This window comes from Ceratosolen solmsi, unplaced genomic scaffold, assembly GCF_000503995.2.
Source record: "Ceratosolen solmsi marchali unplaced genomic scaffold, CerSol_1.0 scaffold48, whole genome shotgun sequence".
NCBI lineage: Eukaryota > Metazoa > Arthropoda > Insecta > Hymenoptera > Agaonidae > Ceratosolen > Ceratosolen solmsi.
Window position 1 is genome coordinate 2,047,972 of NW_011948440.1, and position 23,346 is coordinate 2,071,317.

At 39.2% G+C, this 23,346-nt stretch overlaps 1 protein-coding gene across 1 annotated transcript in view; it reads right to left on the reverse strand.

Annotated features, from left to right (window-relative positions):
- pdm3 (POU-domain protein pdm3) overlaps window positions 1-23,346 on the reverse strand; it is a 191,320-nt gene that overhangs the window by 4,212 nt on the left and 163,762 nt on the right. The window contains exons 3-11 of the mRNA XM_011503827.1: window positions 21,756-21,930; window positions 21,454-21,612; window positions 20,808-20,972; window positions 12,462-12,626; window positions 10,861-11,186; window positions 8,149-8,443; window positions 7,005-7,185; window positions 5,347-5,382; window positions 3,234-3,317 (exon numbers count right to left, since the gene is read on the reverse strand). Coding sequence (XP_011502129.1) covers window positions 3,234-3,317; window positions 5,347-5,382; window positions 7,005-7,185; window positions 8,149-8,443; window positions 10,861-11,186; window positions 12,462-12,626; window positions 20,808-20,972; window positions 21,454-21,612; window positions 21,756-21,930 — 1,586 coding nt within the window. The remainder of the gene's footprint in view (window positions 1-3,233; window positions 3,318-5,346; window positions 5,383-7,004; window positions 7,186-8,148; window positions 8,444-10,860; window positions 11,187-12,461; window positions 12,627-20,807; window positions 20,973-21,453; window positions 21,613-21,755; window positions 21,931-23,346) is intronic.

Sequence of the window (23,346 nt, forward strand, 5' to 3'; positions counted from 1 at the left end):
ACTTTATAAAAAGTGGTTTGATAAAAAAGGTCGACTTTATCTTACAAGGCAATCAAAAGCCTTTATCAGCTCGATGGAAGAAAAGAGAGGATGAAAAAGAATGCGACATTTAAATAGACTAATTATAATTTCAATTTAAATGTTCCGCTTGAAATTTGCATGTTAATCTAATAATTTATGCGCGCAATCAAGGCAAATAAGTATCTTAATCGAACCGTTAATGCTAGTAGTTAATGATAGTCCCCGCATAAGGCCCCGATCAATACGTTTATACTCATAGCTGCACAAACGCTGCCCGCATTTATTTATTTTGTATTTATCATGATTTGCCACGTGTTTTCGTCAACTCGCGCTGTGTTGCCGAATATTGTTTTAATAGGCGGTGACGGTGGCGGCGGCAACGGCGGCAACGGCCGCAACGGCGCACGTAAATAATCTCCAGCCAAGAAGCTATATCTCAGGCCAGCAACGATAGTCCCAAAAGCCATGAAGAATTCCTACCAAGGGGGCACGAAGGGGGCTGAAGAAATGGCCGGCGAAGAGCAAAAAGGCAATCCGCCTTGGGCTGGCTCTCTTATTTATATCGGTAGCGATGCGGCGACCCGACGACCGGGAACTCGACCTCGCCAGGCGAAGGGCCTCCCTCACCCACCACCTCAGTCGGGAAATGTGTTAGCGCCGTATGACCCCCGCTAATAAAGTCCGGAGGCCCCCGAGGCGGGCGTGACGGCCGTGTTCTTGACCGCCGCCCTCTCTCCTGCTCCCTCCCTAGCCACTAGCCAACCACCACCGCCACCGAACCGTCCCAGAATTCGCAGCAGAGACCCGCGACGAGGTCTTCCCGATCGAGTCCCCTCTCACTCGTTTCCCGTTCCTTTCTGTTTTTTTTGTTTGTTTTTTTGTTTGTTTTTTTTTTGTTTTTTTTTTGTTTTTTTTTGTGTCATTGAGCGAACAGAGCGGGTTACCACCGAAAAGTATGCGCCCTGACGTTGCAGTTTATTAGGCGGGGGCGTTGGTTAGCGATGCGCGCGGATTAGAGCGAACACGGGCAAAGGTTTTAAAGTTACGTAGCTCAACAATATTAAGGAATTCAGGACGATGTCTATGGACATTCTAAAGCGGCGGTAGTCGCGAATTAAAATTTATTTTATCGGCGTCCTATGATCGCCTGCGGCTTATCATTCTGCAAATTATGATTATTAGGTGTTGTTGTCACTATGTCCGAGACAAGCCTTTTCATTTTAGAAAATTCAACGACAATCGCAACTTCAACGAAGGTTAATGGCCGGTAACTTCATAACAAAATAACTCGATAATAATTATTCGATATTATTTAAAAGAGTCGCGTTGTGAACTGGGCGGCACAAATTTTTTCTTCATTCTGACATCTCGTACAAAACCATAGATCGTTAACAGTTTGAGAGAGATAAAGATCACATTAGCGTTTATCAAATGCTTGTGTTTAATAAGAGAGCCAGGATAATTTCAATAACATTTGCGATTGAATTTGATCGTAACTAATTCCACAAACTTTTCAATCGCACTCCCCATGTGTACACGAGCTTTTACTCATGTTCCTAAGTGATTCAAAATTTACAAGTATATAAATATCCTTTATGCTTAACGAAGTTGATTCCTATCTCAGGCTAATTAAAAAAAAAAGAGAGATAAAGCACGAGAGCGCTGTTTCATCTAATTGAGTTTGTACTTACTAAAATCAAATAAGCATATATAATGGTGTTTACAGTGCGAGTTGTAAATATGCGCGTTACATACAAATCCCGTCATACTTGCGCTACAGAGTTCAGAATTTATGTCGGTAAGTTTGCTGCTCACAAAAGAGAAAAGAGACCGAGAGAGAAAGAGAGAGAGAGAGAGAGAAATAAAAACGGCCCACTCGCAATTTCACGTGCGTATCTCGATAATCCCGCGTCGCTCATCTTCTTTTTTCAACTTCTTCTCCTACCGATCCACTACCACTACGTCCCCTCCCTCGCTCGCTCCATTGCCGTGCCTTCGTTCCCTACCGACGCCGTCCCTCTCATAATCAACATTCCAAGTATTTATGATGGCCGCGGATCCGCAATTAATCGAGCCGATTCAATTAGCGAATTGGCAATTAACGTGAACACCTTCGCGCGCAGCCAAGGCCGCCTGGGACAGAAAGTTGATCTCACCCGTCGATGCCGTCCGTGGCGGGGTTCTCCATCTCCTCCCCTCGATCCTCCCTCCGCCCCGCCGTCAAATCGCCAATCCTTCAATCACCCCCGTGGCTAATTGAAGAGAAATTGGCCTAGTGGCGATCGGAAAAATTGCCCCTCCCTCATCGAGCATCATCATCGCCCTGCACAAACGTCTCTCACTTTCACACTTGCCTCCATTCTCCCACGCGTCACTCGCAATTGCACAATATGCACTGGCGGTTTTATCGAAATACACTTTAATTAGCGCCGTTTCTCCGTTTCTCGATAGCTGGGTTTTTTTTTTTTTGTGGTTTTTCTTGTTTCTTCATTCTTTGGCGACGGTGGCTGGTGGTGAGGTTACTTATGGCATTAGAAAATCGCCGATGCCAGAGCAAAGTGACGGATTGTGCGGACGGGAAGGGGAAGGGGAAAAATCGCCGGATACATCATTATTATGCGCGCCGAAGATGCTATTCAAATAATTCTCGAGAATAATGTGCATTGAGATTTTCCGGGCGCCGTGGACGGGATATCCTGATTGGAAAAGTCCGTACATAATTATTTGATAAAAACGCGCGGACAATAATGAACGGGTAGGAGCAATTTACGAGAGCGTTAAGGAGAATTACGACAATCTTGCGTCGCTTTAAAAAGTCAAGCGAGAAAAATGACAATCCGGGTTGATAAGCATCGGCGGCAACCGAACCGGCAAGAAAAACACTTATTCATCAATTTATTATACCCGAGGCGAGCAGTTTCCGTCTTTTTGCCGTCGAGCCCTCGACGAGAAATCTACTTATTGAGAAAGAACGATACAGAACGATACCCGCGCGCTTTTTGCCATAGGCCCGAAGAAGAAAGCAACCGTATCGCCTTTATAACGGATCGGAATGCGCGCTACATCTCTCACTCTCGTGGCTTTATCTTTTATGCAATCGGTGTCGCGCGCCGTCGACGTCGTGCATTGTTTTGGAAGACGCATCGTAATTCCCTTTTCGCAAATAAGTGACTTGGCGGCAATGAGCCAAGGATAACACAATGGAAACTCACCTATCCTCGGCCTCCTTCATCCACGTCTCTAGCACGGGCTTGATTTTCACGGCGCTCTTTGGCGTTATGTCAAGCTTCTCGAACCTAGAGGTGAAGAATCGGAAAATCGAATGTTATGGAACGATGCTTTTTCATTTTTTGGGTTTTTTTTTTTTTTTTTTTGGATTATTAAAAACATGCAAAAACTAAAAAGTGAGATTTTATTGATATTTACTTTTTTTTTAAATTTTCTTTTATTTCAATTGTTTTTTTTTTCTTTCTTTTTTCATTTATATTTCAAGTAAGCGAGAACTTTCTTCAAACACATACAAGCAAAGTCGATTTTTTCTCCATTTTATTATTATTATATATATATATATATATATATTTTTTTTTTATTTGATTGAGAAACAGTGACAAGTTAATTATAAGTTGGTAGAATTTATGGGAAATAAACGCGCTCTTACGAATTATATTAATTCTAATATCCCAAATGGCATTGCCAATTTTACTAAGTATTTCCAAGCGCGTAAAATTATCGTTCAAGACCATAATAAATTTAATCTAATCTGTAAATTTTTGAAGTTTGATAAAGTCTCTGGTACAAATACCAGTTTTACAAATAATGCACAAATTGTTAATGTGAATTAAAATCTTTACGTGTGATTTACTATTCAACTTCATATTAGCATATAAACTTAATAATAAATGCATTTACTTTTTCATTGCAAGTTGGAAGATCTTCACTGAATTATGGCCATTTTCAACTAGGAAAATAACTTAGAAAGTGGTTCGTACCTCTTTAAAGACAGCACGTGTATACGACACGTTTAAACAAGTAAACTAAGCCCATAATTATTTTAGAAAGATCATTTTGATTATGAAATGCAAATATTCAAATAAACGATGTAATAATTTTATTAGCACATTACTTCAATCACTACAGATTATGATTTTATCAATAACAATAGCAATAACAATGACAATAATGATAGTGATAATAATAATGATAATAATGAAGGAGATAATAACAATAATAATAACAATGATAAAGATAATAATGATAATAACAACAGTGATAATGATAATAATGATAATTATAATATAATGACAATGGTAGTGAATAATAATAATGGTAACTAATTTTTCGATTATACGTATTCAAGTATTTAAAAAAAAAAAAAAAAAAAAAAAAAAAAAAAAAAAAAAAAAAAAAATTGCAATAAGGAGACAAAATTGGAAAAAAAATCGACTTAAAGCTATTGCTGTGTAATTATCGACTAAAGGAGCACTAAAGAAGCATGCATTATTCGATAACAGGACATTGACAATGCGTGCATGCGCGTTGACTTGGCGATGCCATGGGTTTTTGATGTGCCAACGTGTTCATCCGATCTTGCGAAGTGAATAAAAAAAAGAGTCTCATCGACGCTGTATAGGTCCGTAGACTTCCCGAGGAAAAACAATTGTAATTATGTAATTAGAGAAGCTAACGAGAAAGTCGTTAGGAAGCTCAATGTAGGCACAGGAGCGAGATAAATGACAAATCGGAGCCTTTAGCGCGTTGGCGACATCATGCCCAAGCTTGCCAATGCCCTGGCTCGGAGAAAGTTAATAATTACAAAAGTGCTCCTTTTGCAATTCCATTACAAATTAACCAATGCATTATTTTTATTTCTTTATTTTTTTTTCAACTCTTCTTTTCTCGATCACTCCTCACTTTTTGTCTTTCGAGTAAAAATTGGAAAGTGGCAAAACTATTACTGCAGCTATACCCAATATATGCACTTTATTCGTTACAATGACGCTCATGGATGTTAAGCAACCGAGAATCAATTATTATTTATTTATCGTATACTGTTATTTATAAAGTTATGAAGATTTATGATGCCATCGGGGCTCGATCGACAATTCAAGAAGCAAAGACTAGTCTTTTTTTCTTTTCTCTTGTTTCTTTATTCTATTTTTTCTTTTTTCAATTTTGGTCTGTATGCTTGTTTTTGTTTGTGTTTGCAAGAACAATCGTTTAGGCGCCGTGAATGACGATCATCGATACTCTCTCATAAATATTGGATATGACTGCAGGTTTTAAGAATTTTAGGTAAATTAAATAATGAATGTGGGGTGAACGTACATATGCTGCTGAGCGTACATCTGGAAAGCCAGGGCACTGGGAAATCACCAATGCATCAATTAGTCAAAACGTAATAAGCTAACATTGGTCGATAAAATGACCGGCTTTTTCACGGTGGTTCGTGTAAGAACGAAAATGTAACTCAAGACCGAAGTCTCATTAACAACAATAACAATAACAATAATAATAATAATAATAATAATAATAATAATAACAATGATAATAATAATAATAATAGTAGTAGTAGTAGTAGTAGTAGTAGTAGTAGTAGTAGTAGTAGTAGTAGTAGTAGTAGTAGTAGTAGTAGTAGTAGTAGTAGTAGTAGTAGTAGTAGTAGTAGTAGTAGTAGTAGTAGTAGTAGTAGTAGTAGTAGTAGTAGTAGTAGTAGTAGTAGTAGTAGTAGTAGTAGTAGTAGTAGTAGTAGTAGTAGTAGTAGTAGTAGTAGTAGTAGTAGTAGTAGTAGTAGTAGTAGTAGTAGTAGTAGTAGTAGTAGTAGTAGTAGTAGTAGTAGTAGTAGTAGTAGTAGTAGTAGTAGTAGTAGTAGTAGTAGTAGTAGTAGTAGTAGTAGTAGTAGTAGTAGTAGTAGTAGTAGTAGTAGTAGTAGTAGTAGTAGTAGTAGTAGTAGTAGTAGTAGTAGTAGTAGTAGTAGTAGTAGTAGTAGTAGTAGTAGTAGTAGTAGTAGTAGTAGTAGTAGTAGTAGTAGTAGTAGTAGTAGTAGTAGTAGTAGTAGTAGTAGTAGTAGTAGTAGTAGTAGTAGTAATAATAATAATAATAATAATAATAATGATAATACATTAAAAGAACGAAGAGAATGAAGAAGAAAAAAGGGTATTAATAACAAAGAGGAAGCTAATTCCGCTTCCAGCTTGATTAATACATTGCAAAAGATTCTTATTAATTACATGGACCACCATGACTAAAGCTGGTCACATAATTTATTACTAAGCAATAACCAATCATTAATTATCATTCGCACATTTATTATGACGATATCGAATGTAATGATATTCACTAGGAATCGAAATATCATGGAAAGTCTATTCGATTACATTGGCTTTGAATATCTACCGAAAGCAATGAGCGCAAGTGTCTAACAAAACCTTGACACCTCATTTACAAAAATACCAATTAAAAATCAATCCCATTGTAAATGTAATAATTATAAGTAGAAATAAACTAATCGTAATTGGAAAAGGTTATCAAACAATTTTCAATACTATATTTGGAATGTGAAACGAAAGTATTCTCATTAAGCCGTTCACAAATTACATTTAAAGGTACTCGCGCGTACAAGACGTTTCCCCCCTCCCTGCCCCCCGCCCCCATATATATCTTTGATAATTTCTTACTTGACCCACGCGCACGCGCACACTCACACGCACACAACCATCAAACATGAGCATCGCCGCTTAAAAGTTTTCTCTCATTCTTTTTTACTGCTGTTTCACATCAACGTAATATATCATCATTAGAAGGAGCACTTTAATAGAATCCAATAAGGATACTAATCGCACGAGAAACAGAAAGAAAAACGACCGAACCAATAACGGCGTACGCCCATGTCTGCTGCACGCACACGCTTCTAATAATTACACTTAGAGACAAATATAACATGTGTTTCATAAGTAAATATCGAGTTGATCGTTGGCGTTTCTCACCTGCAAATGGCACTTTGGCTGTAGGCCGGGCCCTCAGTCACGCTGAGGGCCTGACCGACCTGCGTCTGCGTCAGCCCCAGTGACACTCGGCGCTGCTTAAAGGCTTTAGCGAATTCCTTTATTTCGTCTAAATTAACGCCATCAACAAGGTTGTTCGTGGCTTTATCAATCGTGGGTTGATCTGTAATTGCATTTTCAGCTGTGAATTAAATCTCGGTACTGTCGATGAAGATTAATCGAGGAAGCCCGCCGTGTAGCCTACTTATTATAATTATTCTGCTCTCCCATTGCCATCTATTTCTAATGGATTAGAAAAGTCCAATAAGAGGGAGCGGGCGAACCGTTCCGAGTCCGAGTCCCCTGCATTAATCGATAGGATGATTCGAGTTTCAGATAGAGCGACCTGTATCCAGTAAATTGTAAATTGCGGCGGGACTTGGATGTGTATAAAAAACCCGATACCGGACAATCAATCATTTCTATTTTAAGGATTTTTCAATCGAGAGGAGCAGCCGTTGTGCCAATGCCTCATGGCGGCTCGATGCGAAGCGCCGCAAATATAATGGCCCACCGAGCGGAGCCGCGGAGATGCTTACGGGACGCGGAGAAAATCATTCCGCGTTAAATAACCCGGCATAAATAAATCGGTTTCTCTCTCGACTTTCCAATCGCTCCAACTGCTCCGATCCCCCATCCCCATCACCAATACCCTCCCTCCTACCCCCTCCCCCCTACTCCCCACTCCCCACTCCCAACTCCCCTTCCAACGCAACTTTATTTACTTACTAATCGCAATTACATTTATTGGACTCACTTCCTATTAGCTCGCCGCTTCCTCCCCATAACGGGCCCGCATATTTATCTTCTCTCTAGATTTACGGCCCCTCGAATAGCCATAAAATAAGTTTGTTAAACATTTAAAGTCAATTAAAGCGTCGTCAACACATTGCCGCGAGCGATCCTGCGAGTTGAAACTCTTTAATCAACACTATGTATCTCGACCGTCTATCCGCTCTTAATTCAGCGACCGGCAAAAGCATTAAAGGCGGCTAACGGCTAATAATTCGCGGCTACGCGCCGATTAAGATCCCAGCTGCCGTTGTCCCCGCTAGCCGTGTCCCACCCGCGAGTGACGCATACTCACTGGAGGAGTCGTTGAGGAGGTCGTCGTCTTCATCCTTGACGCTGTGGACGCTGTTGGGCGAGGCCTTGACATTGACGCTGGTCGGGCCGTGCGTCGTGGTGATGGTGATCTCGCCGTTACTCGCTGCGAGCCGATTTAGGGCCGAGGCAGCCGAGACCGCTGATCCGTTAAGTGGCGAGGACTGCTCCACCCGTTCCCTGTGGTGCTTCTCCGACTGTTGCTGCTGCTGCTGTTGCTGCTGCTGCTGTTGCTGTTGCTGTTGTTGTTGCTGTTGCTGCTGTTGCTGCTGCTGCTGCTGCCGACGATAATGATGATGAGGATGATGAGGACGGAGTTTGAGGGTGACGATGACTGACCATTGCGATGGTCAGTGAAACGGGCTTATAGTCTAGTGCGCGATTATAGTGCGGGGCTCATCGAATCGATTGGGTATGAGAGGCCGCCTCCACGGGGGATGATAGGCACGGGTACGGGCACTTGGTGTATACGATGGTACATTAGGATATGGTGACTGGAGAAGCGGGGAGGTATTTTAATTATTAGCTCGTTCCTATTGTCGCTCGAATGTTAATTCGAGCTATAATATCGACTAATTAAAGGCCTCTCCACATCCCTTCGATATTATCCGCATAGTGAGTTATTTTTGTAACAGATTGCCTAATAATTGAATGAAGGGTATTAATTTTTGGAAACCTCGATGTTCCTTAATATTTGAGTGAACAAAGTTCTGTTTTAAATTTAACGTCTCAAACGAGGCATATTAAATTTGCCATTAACTTGGTCTTTATATCGGTAAATTACAGAATAAAAATTACATCGATAGTTTCTTAAAAGTAATCGCTCGTTATTTATATACGACAAATTTAAAATATCTGCAATTTTACGATTATTTCTGTGTGCCATTAATGTTAAGATATGAAAATTTAAATACCATTGATGAGGGACGGGGGAGACCGGGGTGGTGATGGTGATGATATAGAAAGGAGGGGGCCTCAAGAATTTTCAAAATCTTAACCATTATTAGCTCGAGGTTATATGTTGCATTGATCAACATCCAACTAGTATTGTCTTGAGATCATTAACGCGTAATTGTTTTTAACATCGGACTATAACTAATAATAATTGAATATTCAATAAAAATGCCGTGCCCGACTAAATCATTAATTACTCTCCTTTTTAAGAGAATTGTGTTTATCATTAATCTTTTTTTTCTCCTTGTTTTATATTTTCTTCTCTCTCTTTCTCTCTCTCTCTCTCTCTCTCTCTCTTTCTCTCTTTCTCCATCTGTCTCTCTTGGTGAAGCCTCGCGTATTCCAGTTATCACGTCGAAGCGTTCTTCACATCTTTCAATTGTGTATTCTTATAATAATAAGGCCTGAGAGCGTTGTGGACCGGAGGGCAATTCGTCGTTCTAATTAGTGACGGAAGTGCCATTCGCCGGACGGGAATACTTTCTTAACAAGATTACTCGACGACGAAGGAGGCGGATTTTTTTCTGTTTCAACGCTCTTAAAGTAGTATATTCTTATTTAATTTTGTCTTTTTTGCCTACTTACGCGGCTCATAACTTATAACCGAAGATTTTCAAAAGGAGCGCGGACGTTTATTTTTATTTCACGAAATAATTCAGATTCGAAAGTAGTTTCGGCTGTGCTAGTAAATCGCGTTTGGGGCTGTTTCAGAATTCCAAAAAGGCTATGCAAACCAAGAGCAAAATTGCGAATGTTTATTGGGAACTCGAATAATTACCACGATACTACTGCAAATCGTCGCGAATGAAGTTTTACAACATCTAAGGGTACGAATGCAAAGCTTAGAAAGGGGATGGCGGTGGGAAGAGGCGGGTAGTGGTGGAGCAGCTTTTATTTCGATAATGAATATTTCATGCAGTTACAATTAAAAATAAAAATAACAATAAATGCGTACGAATGCGCGAGATTTTTTATTACATTGCGCGCAACATTTACCATATTTAGTTTCTCTATAAATGTAAATTCTTGTTTTAATAAGCTTTATTTTTCCATCATTTTGTGCAATTTCTTTCGAAATCTCAAAACAGCCGTCACGGTTAAGAAATTATACAACAATATTTCAAATAAGTAATTACAGTTAAATGAGTAATATTTAAATGTATGAATTACGTTAATCGAAAGCATTACTTATAATAGATTGACAGCAGATATGTCTTTAATCACAGATGAATTAAGTATGCAAATTTAACGGCACAATTTGAAAGGTGAATTAAATTATAATCGAAAGTGCTTAAAAATTCAATTTCTAATATCTACAATTGCACGGTTATTCATTGACAACGAAGCTCATCTATAATTAATATTATGTATTGTCTCAGACTGAGATAGCACTATTATTCATTAATGCAGACACTAAATACGTATTTTAACAGATAATATATCTATAACGGCAATATTATATAAATATATATAATTTCAATTCCGGTGGCTGGAAGTTTCAAAGCCACAGTTAAAAATCCCTTGATGCTTTGGATCGCGGGAATTTAACACGAGTGCTCATCCGACATCGAGTGCTGCATTCGCGGAACGCGCAACGCGCAACGCGCAAGACCTCTAATCAGGATCAGAGAGACGACATGGGCTTGATTGATTAGTGACTAATGTTCGGTAAGGCGCCCGTCACCTCGTAACGAGAACATGTCGATGCGTCACTCGCGTACGCGTAAAAATTCCCACTCACCGCGTAATGATTGATGTGTGATCCATGCCGATGTCCATGTTGTTGGGGCGAGGTGGCGAGGAGCGGCTGCTGTTGTTGCTGCTGCTGCTGCTGCTGTTGCTGCTGCTGTTGCTGCTGGGATGCCGCCTGCTGCTGTGAGGCAGCCTGCTGCTGGGCCTGATGGGCCGCCTGTACGGCCTGGGCCTGGGCCGCCTGGGCCGCCTGTAGTAGCTGCTGGGGCTGCATCGCACTGAGCAGTTGCTGGCTCGCAGAGCTGTTGCTGAGCAAGTGCGGCAGGGCCGCGGGGTTGAGGCCCAAGCCCGGGGCTAGGCTCGGACTCGTCGGCACTGTTCGCGAGGGACAGGCAAATAGAGCACCACGTTCAGTCGTATATCGCGAGTGGCTACGAGAGAAGCTTTTACGGGCCTCGCACGATTGCCCGAGTCACGAGCAATTATTATTTAAATATGGTGAAGGATAATTTAATAAGGAAATTGCTTGGGACGCCGACACGCATGCTGCTGTCTACCTTTTTGCTCGGCCGATCGGTGCCGACCTGCACAGCCTGACTAATTGAAAAAACTTTTCCGACTCCCGCGAGAGACTAGCGGGGCGAGAAAAATCTTATTCCACCAACTAACTTTATTAATAGGTCTATTCTATGATGTAAGTACACATTGGCCGAGATTTATAATAAAAATGAAATGAGAAGGACTCGATGGTGGGGTGAGACGGTGGGGTTTGGGTGTGGGCGTGCTTTTCCGTCTATATAAATACATTATAAGTCATCTAGTCCATTATGGCAAACTAAAGTGAGGATAAAAGTTGCGTCGATAGGCTCTTCCGTTAAGAAAATTATTCCACGGAGCTCGATTTTCACCACCGATGAAAGAAAATTGTAAATATTTATCAAGCCCTTTTCCATCGGTATTAATACGTTATTTCTAGCGCATAGGCTATTCATTTAATGAATGCGTTGAAAAATGTTTCCCTTACGTATAATCGTCGGCTAATATCGCCAAGGAAATCACGAAAATAAATATATATTTCATATATACGGTTCTGCATTGCTTAAATACGAGTAATATTTCGCGATCCGAGTGCAGTGTAAAATAAAAAAATACAACCAATACGATATAAGCGAATCGAAAATAAAATAAATACGATGATTATAAAAGTGTAAAATTATAAGTTACGTTGATCATCCAGATGGAAAAGGTAATTTAAAAGATATACATGTTTCATTCATTAATAGCTCTTGTGCTTATGAAACAAAGAAGAAGAAAACAAACGAACAAACAAACAAGCAACAACAACAAAAAAAAAAACAAAAAAAAACTAATACTAATGAAACACTTTGTGTCTCGATAATACAACAAATGCATTGATATTAATATAATTTACGCTAATTCATGTTCCTCGTAGAGATAGATAATTTTAGATAAAAGTAGGCTTAAAAATATTCACATGTATAAGGCCAATGAATAAACATTGCTTGCTTGCTTGGGAGAGTAATGGCTGGTGGTGGAGGAGGGGAAAATAAAAGGTAAAATACTACTTTGTGATGCGATTGTAAGAGTGGCCGATCTGCTTAAAGCAACAGTCGTTTGTAATTCGTTTACCGTTGTTCGTAGGAGTGTTCATCATGCCTTGGGGCTGTGCGATCGACTGCAGATTCGCAAGCGTCGTCGACACGACTTGACCGTTGCTCAGCGCTAGGTTTACTATTTGGTTGTTGGTACTAACGTGGCTCACGGGAATGGTCAGAATGGTTTGTGTGGCAATTCCTGCAAAGATATTCCAGCGTTACAAAAGAATGATGATAATCATCGCTACGCTATTAGTATAAAAATGGAAATTTTTTACGTTTGATTTATGGGATGCGATTAGATAATACTGAAATTGTAATGCAATTACATTTAAGCCTATGTTTATTTATCTTCGATAGTTTCAAGTATTCGAATAACGGAATAAATCTGTCTAAGCTATGATTTACAATCGGAAAATAAATCCACACACACGCGCACACGCGCATGCACGCACGCACGCACGCACGTACGCACGCACGCACACACACGCGCGTAGTGAGAAATCTATATATACGTGCACATACGTGGCATAAATAATACGTTCTAACACACCAAGTACTAATTAAATACAAATGTAAATTATTATTACTTGTATTTCAAAGAACTTTATTAGATTGTATGAAATCACAGGAACATATTATGTACATGCATAGGTCACATTTTTGAAAGAATCGCGCTGCATAAATACATAAGTATTAAATGATATATAATTAAAATTGAAATTGTATTTTTTTTTTCAAGTTTTTTCTAGAGCGACTAATTAAATGTTTGCTAACGTATTTGAATTAAAATAAATCATCTTTAATTAAAATTGCAATTATAATGAATATAATAATGATGATGATGATGATGACGATGACGACGACCAAAACAACAACAACAACAACAACAACGACAACAACGACAACAACGACAACAACAACGACGACAATAACAATAATAATAATAATAATAATAATACTACTAATAAAACTATTTTTTTTCTAATTAAGAATTCTTTGAAATTTCAATATTATAATTCGCGACAAACTAAAGAATTTATTTACACATGGATACGGACACACGCGGGCGTATGTGAGATCGTATGTATGTATATTATGTAGTCGATACTTGAAAAACTAGAGTTCCATTAGCTGTCACCTTTACATCGTAGTATTATTATCGCGCATATGATCAATAATTGCGCGGCAGTTACCATTTGAAGTATATTATATTATATTTTCATCGGCTTTAAGTGCGAAAAAATTTATGACATCTAAAGCGCGGCTAATAATAATAAAAATACTTAAAAGGCATATATTATCAGTAATAGAAACGTTAAAAAGAAATGTTTCGATTACCGTCGGTAACGTTAAACGAGCAATAATATGCAATATATTTGTATACTGGTATGATAATTATTAATGCGGAGCAAAGAATTTGTGCTATATCCGACTGGTTATTATGCACGATCGTTGAATAATTAAAAGCAGCGCTTAATAATTCGCAATATTTCGGCACATAATAATTCGAAAAAGTTTACGAGAATATGAGACCGCCGAGTGAGCGGCAATCCAAGCCAACTCTTGCGTCAGCGGCTGCCTATTAATCGCAAAATTAATTTACTAAAAAGAAAATACTACGATTACGAAATGGAGCAATAAAATTTGAAAAGTTCATTTAAACTAACATACTTTTACGTGCGCGCCGCCGCACCGAGGAAAACCCAATCCGCCAGCATAAACAATTGTCGCGATCAGTTACATAAGGCCAGCGAGCGCGACATTATCGGCCGCACGCCTCAAAGGTACATTATACTGCCAATGACGTTAAACACACGGCCAGTAGTGGAGCTTTATCATCCCCAGCCTCGTATAATTTATGCGCTGAACACCCCCCGTGGCTGGTAGGACACGCACGCGTAAGCGCAGGCGCGAGACGTAATTCGCGGCGTACGTCCGTCCGTCGAGATGCTTCGAATTTTGGGCCCGGAGCCGCGGCACGAGCATCCCGTCGGTATTTCAAGTTCGTCGAGAGCCACCGAGAGAGAGAGAGAGAGAGAGAGAGAGAGAGAGAGAGAGAGAGAGAGAGAAAGAGAGAAAGAGAGAAAGAGACAGATAGAGAGGGAGAGAGAAGGAGAGAGAGAGAGAGAGAGAGAGACGCCGTGTCGAGGCGGGATAAAGATCGCCCTGCACGGCGGATCAAGAGGGAGGATCGCGAGGGAGAGGCTTGGGATGGGTGGGAGGAAAGTACCGAAGTGTCCGGGCGCAGTAAAGTTATCCGACTCCGAGGGAAGGATTATTAGACAAGCCACGGAGCGAGTAACCTCCTCTCCGCGCGCGCATCCTAGTTGGCAAACTATTATCACCGTCTTAATGCCGAGTTGCAGGGAGACCGCCGCGTACCTCCACGGCCCCGGGCTCACTTCCCCGGGCTCATCTCCGCGGCGTCGCGGCGCTCGAGATGGACGCCTAATCATATTTAGAACTGTTTCAGGATTAGCCTCGGAACCCCCGCGCTAATCTGATTATCCTGTACACGCTCTTAATATGATTACCGATCATGAGTAGCTGGTTGTATAACCCTCGGCATTGTGTTGGCGGATGTGGCGCCCGTCCGCAAAGCCCGCGCACACCCGGCCAACACAGCCATAAAAGTTTCGCACATTGTGGCCGGAGATAAGCCGAGTGCCGGGGTGCACGACGATGATGCGTATGTGCGCCGGGACGCGTGGCCGAGGCGAGCATCGATCGGGTTGCACGCAAACCCCCGGAACCTCGACCACTTGTTGTTTCGTCGGCGAACTCGGTCGCTTCCGCGATGGCTAGAGAATATAGAGGCTGAGCCGAGTGCGCTTCTTTTATCTTCGTTGGGACGTTCATTGGGACGTTCGACGGGAGAGGAACGTAAAGACGAATCAGCGAGAGGAGGGGAAGTTTTAATGCGACCTGGCCGATACAGAATACGAGCTCGGAGGCAAGCAGTCAAGTGCAATTATCTCAATGAATTTTTGCTTTTATGCGCCGCTAGATAATATCCCTGTTGATCTACTATATATTTTAGTTTGTGTGGACTTAACCCGTCCAAGATTATGGATGCCGAAGTAGTGTACTTTGCCAACAATATTAAGTACGTGGATGGAGAGGGCGCTCGGCCATCCGATCAACTTTCAAATCCACGTAAATTAGAAATCTGCTAACCTTATACGAGATCGAGTAGCTGATTTGTTTTTTCTTTTTTTGGCTTTTTTTTGTTACGTTTTTTTTTCTTCTTTACGTAGAGCCTCATCGTATTACTAGCTCACGTTGATTCACGACGAAAGCGTTGGAACGTTATTCCATCATGAAATTGCGCGAAAAATCGCTCGCAATCGATAGTTCCAAATAGGTAACGTTAGATAGACGGTGGGAAGCGTTTGTTAATTAAAGAATTTCAATTTATCCACGTGATTGCCCAAGGCACAAAACTCCTTACAAGAAGTTCGTTAGAACTCTCAAGAAGCTTGAGGTCGTGCGTAACTATATACGAAATACCTTTAAGAATTACTAACTTCATCGTAGAAGTTCACTAGAACATTGGCGGAGCATTGGCGGCCAAATTGCACAAGCTAAACAGTAAGATTATTACTTTCTCAATTGGGAATGAATAGCAGGGGTGAAAATATTTGGTAATAATTATTATCTCATTTTCAATTATTTTGTTAAACTGATATTGCTATTGCGTTGCAATGATATTTTTTCGCATTCGCGCCCTTATCAAAGACTTGTGACTCGTCTAATAAGGAAGCGATCGATCGTTGAAAGTTTAAACATTTTCGCACCGAGTTCCGAATATAGAAGCAAATGCGAAAAATAATAGGGTCGGTGATGTTTGCATAATAAAATAAGCCCCTCATCAAAACGCTTTTACCAATGTCCTTAGAAATTCGCTAACTTGACGTAACTTGTGATCGATTGGGCGACGACCAATATAAACTCGAACGGAAGTCGTGTACCATCTTCCCTTACCCCATCCTTACGCGACTCGGGCACTCGAGGAGCAGGGGAAGAGACCGTAGACAAGTGGCACATCTTCGCTGCTGAGACTCGCCGATTGAAGTTAACCGACATTGATTACGCGAGTGACATCCAAACGCATTCGAAATATCCATAACTGCTTCCTCTATAAGGACTCTAACGAGATATCCACTCGAAGCCAGTGTCCATCATGGCCGCGTACTTTCTCGAGTTGTTTCGTGGGGTGGAGTGGACTAAGCTCGTAAGCTCGGGACAAGTTATCGCCCGCGCGTACTGGCATATCGGCAGAAAGTGCACAACACTCGCTTGTCAATCGCGCAAGAACCAAGTTAAGCTAAAGGCGCTGCAATCAATGGGAATAGTGTCCGAATCTACGCCATCGTCGCGATGGTTGCCTCGTATTCTCCTTCGCTCTCTCCCTCTCTCTCTCTCTCTCTCTCTCTCTCTCACTTACTGGAACACACTTTATAACGGTTCGAAAGAGGCAAGTGGCAAGCATAGGGCTTAGTCAGACATCGAGTGGCAATAGATGCTAGAAGCTAAGCTAACGGAGCTCGCTAAAGGGCTCGCAAATGACGAGACAAAGAGAGGCGAAATGTACGTACGAGTGAGTCTGACGCATATACTCGCAAGAAATGGCCGAGAGATGGTCGGGAGGGGTCCAGATACATAGAGTCGACGATAGATATAGATAGATAGATAGAGAGAGAGGGGGGGGGAGAGAGAGATAGAGAGGACGAGAGGCAGAAAGAGAATAAAGAGGCCGGGGAGAGTGAAGGAGGCAAGAGAGGGTTGGTAGTGAGACGTTAATTATACATTGAAATTAGTTGGCGAGTTTGCCCTGCACTGCTCGGGTTTGGCTTGAGACTAGCCAACACAGCGCCGCATGGCCTGCTAAGTATATATGGACGACGAGGACGAAGCCGATGGGCGAAGAAGATAGAAGGATAGAACGACAAGGAATAAGAGATAGAGATGGAGATGGAGAGAGGAAATTGCATGAGCGTAGGGTGTTGGGTGTTGGGTGTTGGGTGTTGGGTGTTGGGTTTGGGGTGTGGGGTGTTGTAAGGGACGTTGAGGGGGCGAGGTGGCGGTGAGGCGCGGGGGCGGTGAGGGGAGTGGGAGGGGATGGGAGAGATAGCGGTTAGCCAGAGATAGCCGATATTAGTATAACGGCACAAACTCGATTGTGCGATATTATGCAGCCGTCGAAGTGTGATTAGGGCTTCATCCGGATACAAACCGAAATCTGAACTTACGTTGGAGTTTGAAATTGCGTGCTGCTAGTGGAAGTGAAAACGTGAGAATGAAAAGGAATGGAAAGCACTTTTGTAATGTTTCTTTCGATTTGTCTTGGAATATTATTCTTCACTAACAATGTCCATAAAACATTATTATGCAATCAAAATTTAGGCAAAATTTCACTAATTAAATTATATAATGTAAAAGACTAATAAATTAGGATTGAAATTATGAAAGGGATCTTGATTTGGATAAATGATCGTATTTATTCAAATTTTTTTTAGAGATGTTGCAGTAAATACTTGAGCATTGAGTAACAAATCAATTAGGTAAATATTCCAACGAAATGCAAAATTTATGTAAGTTTGATATTCGCAAGGATATGTTTGTTTAACTAGACGATCTCTTACCAAATTATATCGCTCTGTATAATTTGGCATAGGATACGGCTGATGTGATTCGAAGCCTATTTAGTTGGACGAATGGAAATTGAAAAACAAAATATACATTTTCATGCTTACTTTACTTTAATATTGGTGAAAGGACGCAAGAGAATCATTCAAGGGAGCACGAAATTGTTTTAAGCGCATATAGTAAGGATTTGTTAATCTAGCGCCATTGTTAAAATTTCATTTAGACAATCTCGAATTAAATATGCACCGCATTTTAGAAAGCTAATTTGAAATGACAAAGACAATATAAAGGTATTGATTGAAACAAGCCACTGAATAATAACAGGAGAAATTGGTACGAGATTGAATATATCCAAACTCGATCGTTCGTGATAATACGAAACTAGTTCGTTTAGTTTTTCAGCTTCATATTTAGATTACATATACCTCCAAAGAAACAAATATGTTGTAGCGCATAATCCATTTGTTTTTTTTTCCAATATAATGATAACTGCAGGTGAGAAGTGAATTGCATAGAATAATGGTAAGTATAAGCGATCATAAATCAGAAGAGATAAGTCGGTTGAAAGCACTTGACAAGCGGATATTTAAAAGCCGAAATTTTGAGAGGAATTGTTTTTTAGCTTCGAATAAATTGGATGATTTGTTTTAAGGAAAAGAGGGCAGAATTTTTTCATATAATATATATATATATATATATAATGTTTCGTCATTATAATGCCAACATTTAAACAAATTTGTTGACTCGCTGGAAGATGCTGTAGCTTGGAACAAATGTGACTATTGCGTCCACCATATTCAACAGTACTTGCCGATCTGTCATTTCTTCCGATTTCCATTTGAACAATAAAATATTCGTTAACGACGAAGACGAAAAATTTACTTACACTCTCCGTGAGTGCAGGTCATAAGTTCTGTACTAAATTGACGAGAAATAACATTACCTCCAGACTAATGGCAAATATACTGTACCAAAAATAATTTTGTATCAACGAATAATATTATATTCTTAAAATATTATAATATTTATACAATATATTTATATGTTACTTTAAATTATATTATAAATAAAATATTTGTTCCCTCCGAGAACCGAACGAATAATCCAATTTTCCTTCAAAATTAGAACACTTATTAATAATAAATGTTAAAGATAAAAATAATTGTCGTAGAAATTTTTATTTTCTATTTTAATTTAATTTTAAATACGAAAATGTTATTAAAAGCATCTTTTGCTCTTTGAATTAATTTTTAATGTTAGTCAATTTTATATTCTCAACAACTCTTTGGCATTATATTTCTAAAATCAATTTCTAAAAGTAATCATTATACGATTAAAAATGACATCATCAAGGTAGCAACAGATTTAAATTTATTAAAGTCATTGTTATACATATACACACGCGAATTATTATTATATTTATTAATAAATGAATTAAATATAAAAAAAAAAATATACTACATGGATTCGTAAACATTTCAAAATATAATTAAAGAAAGGATTAACTTCGGAACGACGATTAAGGATTTCAATACAATCTGATAGATTTTTACGTGAAATGTAAAAATATCAATTTCTGAAATTATTAAATTTATAATAGAATCGTTTTCATATATGAAATAACAAAGTACATTATTGAAAATGGGTAGTGAAAATATAATTTAATGCATCTAGAAGATAAACACATAGGGAAATTTCATACTATAAGTCGTAATAACTTAAGTCATTAATAAATTCAAGTCAATGACGGATCATATCAATCTTTTAGCACTTTCAACATTTGTGTATAGACTGAATTAATAAGAAATGTTGGAATGTATAGAACAATGATTAATTCTATTTAATTACACAAGTGATTTGAAATACTCAAGACGTAGTATCGTTGTTGCTGTTGTTATTGTTGTTGTGATGGCTTTTATTGTTATCGTTATTATCTATACTTTTATTATCTTTATCGTCATTAATTTTCATACTTAGAAGCGTGTGCGAACATAGGCAAAGTATGTAGGAATTATTAAGGTTCTTGAAAAAAATGTATCGAATTTAAATAATAATATCCCAAATTACGTCTCTCGAATATTAATAAAATAAAAATTTCTTCAACTAAACTGATATATAAATATTCCAAAAATGAGGACAATTGAAAATGAGTGTAGTCTTCTTTTTATTTTTTATTTTCTTTTGATAAAGATTATAAATTTTAGAAACTTGTTCACTCTAGAGAAGAAAATTTTTTTTGGTATAATGATAATTAGAATATTGTAATATCATAAATTAAATTCAGATTTACTTATAGATTAAGTTTTCTGTCCAATCGACATTTCCCATCAAACCTTTCCCTATTATTAGCATATTAGAATTCTGAATTGAATACAATTTACACTCCGTTACATTGTCGTCCGCGAATAACAATATTAGCTACATTAACTGTAGCAAAATATCCCTATAAATCCATTTTTCCAGCTCAGTAGGCACTTATATGTAAACATTATTACGACTAAAATGATAAAAAGCTTTAAAGCTCTTATGTTAATGTAAGAGCCATCAAAGGCAACCGCCCCCTAATAAAACACAATGATTAATTAATAAAGTAGAAAAAAAAGCATACGCGTCGCAGATGCACATTACAGGTGAAATGACAAAAAAAAAAAAAAAAAAACAAGAAGTCTACCAGATCATTAGAGGAGGTTAATTATCATGATAATTATAAGCACTCTGCCAGTCTTACCTTGCGACGTGGGTATAAGAAGTTGAGCACCCTGGATACCCTGCACGAGCTGGCCCGAGGTCATAATGAACTGCGGCATCGCCACGGGCTGGGGCTGAGATAGAAGCTGGGTGAGCGTCGCCATTGGCTCCGTGGTGCACGAGGGTGTCGTCGAGACCGTTCCAGCTGCGAATCGATCCAGCCGATTAAATCCAATGAAAAAAATCGATTTTCTCCACTCGCATTATAAGACAACATATGCCCGGCTTGGTTATACTAGATTTTAATGCTGTCGGATGGCACGAGGGTCGTGTAAGCTTCGGTCCGAGTCGCGTGACGGTCCGACCACATACAACGAACGAAGCCGCGACTTAACAAGTTTTTTAATGTTCCACCCCAGCGGTATATTGAATGACTGATTGATGCGAGCCGTTCGATAGTTTCATATCATTTGCATCATTTACGTTCAACTTATAATTTGCCAGCAGCCTGCTGCTTTAGATTATCTTTACATTAACAGTCGTTCAATGCGCAGTGCATTGGCGTCCACGTATCAAGAAAACTCCGTTCCATAATCTTATAATTAATGGAAGGTTAAAAAAGCAAAGTATGGAGTATGGAGTATGGAGTATCCATTAAAGCGTCGAGCGACGTCCGGTGGACTAACCTGGTGAGGTGACGGTGAGATTGAGCGGCGCATTAATAAGCTGATTGTTGGTGAGCTCGCTGGACATGCCCTGGAGACCAGCTGCGAAAGAGGCCACCTGCGGTAGGTTCTGCAGATTCGCCAGATTCTGGAGATTCTGGAGCGTTACCATGCCGGCCACTGGAACAGAAGGGTATGCGTTAGCCAGGACTGGCGAGACGAGAGAGGATGGGTGAACGAGGCCGGGAGGTATAGATCTCGCGCGTCCCGGCGACGTTCGCCAATCGGGGGAGGACCCTGGGGAGGGTCGCGTTTATACGAACTGGTGCCGTTGAGATGAGCCTGGGCCACCGCAGCGCGCTTCGCGTGTTCGATATTCTTCGGCGAGGGACTACGCCGCCTCTTCCGCGAGTTTCTCATGCCCTCCATTATCATCTGATGCTCGTGGAGCGAGCCGGAGGCTGGCTCCGGACTTCCGGTACTGCTCCTGTCACTGTCCTGGAACAGAAGATGAGCGAATGCCAGTTCGTTCGATACTCCGGTAATCGAGCAACGGGGCTGCGCTTATGTTTTAGGGGTAATGATACGTGGAGTCGTCGCGTCATTTAAACCCGTTTATTGGTAATTTGGCGAAATAGCGTTGACGTATTGCAGAAAAAGATTTCTTGCTTCAATTTAGCGCGCGTGACATCGCATTAGCAGTATTTTGAAAGATGCTTTTACATTATATAAACTTCGCTATTTCAATTAGATTTCATTATAATTGAAAGCTTGATCAAACGAGATGTTTAATTAGAATATATTAATGTGTACAATACTTAATTATTAATTCAGCGAGTGTATCACATTGCGTAACGGGCAGCATTGCCTATATAAGGGATTAAAGATGAAAAATGCCGCTATTGAATTACGATATTTATTATTCTAGAGATGATAATGCGCAATTGCGCGCGAATACGAGAAATTATTAATTTATAATGAATGGAGCTCATTAAGTACCTAACTAGCCGCATTCATTTTGTCCGATTTTGGTTGAAATAACAATATGAAAGGGGACTCGACCGCAAAGAATCGCGAAGCTCCATCTTACAATGTACAATACGTGACTCGCATTATAATTATGATGGTGGTTTGTCGTGGCACTTATTTTTTTATTTTTTTATTTTTTTTTTATTTTTTTATTTTTTTTTTATTTTTTTATTTTTTTTTTATTTTTTTATTTTTTTTTTATTTTTTTATTTTTTTTTTATTTTTTTATTTTTTTTTTATTTTTTTATTTTTTTTTTATTTTTTTATTTTTTTTTTATTTTTTTATTTTTTTTTTATTTTTTTATTTTTTTTTTATTTTTTTATTTTTTTTTTATTTTTTTATTTTTTTTTTATTTTTTGTTTGTTTGTGGAAAGACGCCTGTTTAATCCGGAGGCTAGCTCCGCTAAGCTTCATTTCGTTATGCATTCATTGCAAATTCTCGGCATATCGTTACTTTCTGCAAAAATGCAAATCGATAATGTATTATGACTTTACGAGTGATTTATTTTAATTAAATTAAATCCTGCTTCTCTAATTTTTGTCAACGCATTATAAGATCCTCGCGTGCACTTTCATTAATTACTTATAAAAATACTAATGTGTGGTGCGGATGTTTTTAAGGCTTTTATGTTTCGTATTTTGTTTCAATGGCTCGTCGCTTGGCTTTCAGTGTGAAATACAATGTTAAAAGTCACAGGAGTAATTGATAAAAAATTATGCGCACTGCAAAGAAATAAGATAGAAAGACCGTTTTGAAAAAAATCCTGTCTCCGGTTTGAAAGTGTAAATAAGCTTTTCCTTGCAATGTGCAATTAAAAAGTCGAGTGTCGATCAAGGATCGGTAAGCGCTGGCGATAAAGTTTGAAAAAAGGACGCATAATTTG